Here is a 3,818-nt window from a genome sequence, read left to right on the forward strand (position 1 = left end):
GCACATATGAGATTTTTTTTCCAGGTCAGATTTAATTTGTGCTTCTATGGCTGACCTTATTTGCTTTATAGTTCCTCTTATTTGTGTTCAAATATAATAATGCGTAATGTTTGTGTATGCATCGCCTCCCTGCCACAACTGCAGCTGTGTTGGTAAATGCAGTGTGTTAGTCTGACAGTCAGTGTAGATGTGGCAAGCTGTGTGTGTGTGTGAACACACATGCCTGTGTGCTGCTGCAGAACCTCGTACTGCTTCCAGGAAGTCTATCGACATCATCTGACGGAGTCCCCAACCCTCTGATTGGATCTTTAACTTCGCATTAGTCTGCACAGGATTACATTGACTTCAGCAGCACAGGCCAAAACAGCTCCACCTCTGCCCGTTTATATTAATACAGCTCTCTCTGGAGTGGACTAAATAATGTGTTTTCGAAATAGCCTGGACCAAACCAATTTACAAAGGAGCTTGTGTGTGTGTGTGGACGGTGATCAGCTTATTAGTGCTGCGTGCTGGATTGCTGAATTAAACTGGGAGCACCTTTTCAGGAATGGAACCAAATGTTTGCCAAAGTGCTGTGTCTCACTGAATGGCCTTTCACTGTGTAGAAAATGAGTCATATAATTTATACTGAAATTAAGGATTTCTGAGAAAATTAAAGCAACAGATTGAGTTTTGAGGTGATAATTCTTTCAAAAAAACTACTGAACAGCTCGAACACATGCTGACAAAAAGCAATACAACCTGTAATACTATTTAATTCAATTTTTTTTTTAAACTTTTATTTATTGTTTTATTTATATAGCACTAATTCACAACAGTCACCTCTAGGTGCTTTGTACTGTAAGGTAAAGCCTACAATGTTATAGAGAAAGCAGCAGCAATTTAATGAATTCTTCCTTATCAGTATCCCCCTCTTTACACAAAGAGATCCCTGGTAAAATCAGTTGAAGGGAGGAGCAGCAGTGAAGTGAAGAGAGATGAGAAAAAAGGAGCGTATACAGAGATAAGGACTAAACACAAACTATGGGAGAGAAAAGGTAAAAGTTGAGGGCATGCAGTAGTTGTATATAAAACACATGGGTAGCAAAAAGAGGCGAGGGTAGAAGAAGGGTAAAAGAAATCCTAAAAATAGAGGTGTTTGTCTCCAGAACCCAAACTGGGAGGGTCCTGATATCTGACAGCTCTGCCTCCCATTCTACCTTTAGAGAATGCAGTCTGAGACCAAAGTGCTCTGGCGCTCCCTATTATACTTTGTATTGCAGCACTGGACATGAAGCTACTACAGATTGTACATTGTTTGCATGATGCACTGTGTGCCTGTATTGTTTTCATAGTATCAACACACGGCGGTGTGTACACCACTGAGGGCTGAGCCAGTCATATAATCCATTACTTGCTGTGTTAAGAGTGTAACTGAGAAGTCAGTGTAGGACTCCTCTTGTATGCATGTTTTTGTCAACACACAAACCCACAAATCTCTTGGGTCTAGAGAATCATAGAAATGGACACAGAAGCCGAGTGTTTAAAGGTCAGCTGGTGGGTGGCAGAGCTGCAAACAGGGGAATAGTTCTCTAAACAAAACATGTCTCCATCCGCGGTCCTAGTATGCTCTTGTTAGCCTCTTTGTCACTCATCCCAAACAATAAGAGTTCTAATGCACGTGAGGTGTTTGTTTTGGAGAAGAGCGAGGCATTTGTTTGCATAATGATTGTAGCTGCAGGTGTTCAGCTACTACAGAGTATCTGCTTCTTTATGCAAATTGGACACCCAATTGTGGTGAGTACAGGTCATTGAACTGGTTGTTCAACAGATGGGAGTGCCTCACGCCTGCTTGTTGAACAGCTTGTACTTTGATACACTACAAAAACACAAAAAGCTGAGCATTCAGAGATGTTTGAAGCATAAACCTTTTGGCTCACAGGGTTAGGATCACAATATTGCTTTTGCATTTTCATTCAAAAGCTACAGCGCAAAAAACCACAAGAGTGTCTATTGAAAGCTAATGTAAGTATCAAAATGTTTGATAGCAGCTCTTTGAAAAGGGTTATATGCATGTTCTTGTTCCCCCAGGACCCCAGGTTTAACGCTGAGGTCGACCACTTCACAGGTTACAAAACCCAAAGTATCCTTTGTCTGCCTATCAAGAACCACAGAGACGAGGTGAGATGCCATGACCAATATAATTTGTTATGGTTTGTTTTAAACCTTACTTTACCTTTACATAGATAAGATGTTTAAATTCTAGTGGGGCTTCTTGTCCAGTGTGTACTGGCTATTACAGCAATCAAATCTGAGATCTCGAATTATCTGCTTGAGAAAGCGTTTCTTTTTTGACAACCTTTTCTTTTTTCTCTCCAGCGTACTAGCAATAAGACTCTCCACACACAGCTTAGCAGTTTGGCAGAGTTTACTGTACTTATTCTTTTAAAAGGCACATTCTTTTATTCTTTTTAATTCTTTTTAATTCTTTTAGAGAAGCCCCTTACTGGGCATGCATCTGGACGATGATTGAGCATGCATCTTTGAGAGAAGCTAAAGATAATTCATGCATTATGACATGACTCGTGATTTGCAGTTGTGTGAGCCTCTGCAGCCATTAAAACATTACATAGATTTGTGCCCCCATTCTCCATTTAAAAAGAACCTTGATATGTCTTATCCAAACCAAACTTCCAGTTTTCCTATTAGTATAACTTTTAATAACATTAATTAGCAGATAATTTAAATGTAATATGAATGAAGTATGCTCACATCAGTGCACATTCAGACTGATGATGTTTCCCTTCTTATTGCAATACTAGTTTAATATGTTATTTTGCTAAGATTTGCTGGTTTTCACTTAACGTTTTCATTTGATTTATCGCAGGTAGTTGGAGTGGCTCAGGCTATAAACAAGAAATGCGGGGACGGTGGAGCCTTCACTGAGCAGGATGAAAAGGTTACATCATGGTTCCACCTAAAATAACACTTTCTCAATTTAAAAACATTTGAATTTTCACCAAGACATCATCAAAGTGTGTTACTTTGTACTTGTGTTGGACAATATGACTTATATCTGTTAAAATATAACTGCGAATCAGATTAAGAAGCCATCCTTTAATAAAATCCTTCTTTCTCCATATTTCCCTGCTCATGTCATCCTCTCCTTGCTCTCTAATTTGCTAATTTATCTTTTTGCGTACATTTTTCCCTTTATTTTTCCTCTCTTTCTGGTACTCAGATGTTGCTCTGTTTCTTTCCAACAGGACTTCTCAGCTTATTTGGCGTTTTCAGGCATCGTACTACACAACGCACAGCTGTACGAGACGTCGCAGCTGGAAAACAGACGCAATCAGGTGTGTGCGAATGTGTTTTTCTGAAGGTTAGTGTGAACATACAGTCACGCTCAGATCCATAAATGATGTTTATGTGTGTGTATGTGTTTGTAGGTGTTGCTGGACCTGGCCAGTCTGATCTTTGAGGAGCAGCAGTGTCTGGAGGTTTTACTGAGAAAGATTGCAGGAACCATCCTGTCCTTCATGCAGGCCCAGGCTTGTACCGTCTTCATCGCTGACGAGGACTCAATGGTCAGCACACACACACTAACACACATGCTCGCAACATGCTAATGTTTCTGTACTTGGTGTGCAAAATCTATTTTCAAAGAATGCAAACTGAGGTGATACGATTTACTGGCTAAATGTGTCATGGTCCTGCGGCCATGACTCAGTGACTTTGTGTTTGTGTTCCTTATTGTTATTATTCTCTTTATTATTCTTGGGCTGTTTTGGGATGGTTTGTGTTTTGGGATTTTAGATACTGGGTTTTGGGTTTGTGCT

At 39.9% G+C, this 3,818-nt stretch overlaps 1 protein-coding gene across 4 annotated transcripts in view; it reads left to right on the forward strand.

Moving 5' to 3' along the window:
- Nucleotides 1-3,818, forward strand: part of pde5ab (phosphodiesterase 5A, cGMP-specific, b) — a 114,862-nt gene that overhangs the window by 51,355 nt on the left and 59,689 nt on the right. For all 4 annotated transcript variants that reach the window (XM_005753202.1, XM_005753203.1, XM_005753199.1 and 1 more), the window contains exons 4-7: nt 2,071-2,160; nt 2,867-2,938; nt 3,246-3,335; nt 3,429-3,566. In XM_005753202.1, the coding sequence (XP_005753259.1) occupies nt 2,071-2,160; nt 2,867-2,938; nt 3,246-3,335; nt 3,429-3,566 (390 nt within the window). The remainder of the gene's footprint in view (nt 1-2,070; nt 2,161-2,866; nt 2,939-3,245; nt 3,336-3,428; nt 3,567-3,818) is intronic.

Source organism: Pundamilia nyererei, unplaced genomic scaffold (assembly GCF_000239375.1).
Source record: "Pundamilia nyererei isolate P.nyererei 1_Seehausen unplaced genomic scaffold, PunNye1.0 scaffold00411, whole genome shotgun sequence".
In the NCBI taxonomy this organism is placed as follows: domain Eukaryota; kingdom Metazoa; phylum Chordata; class Actinopteri; order Cichliformes; family Cichlidae; genus Pundamilia; species Pundamilia nyererei.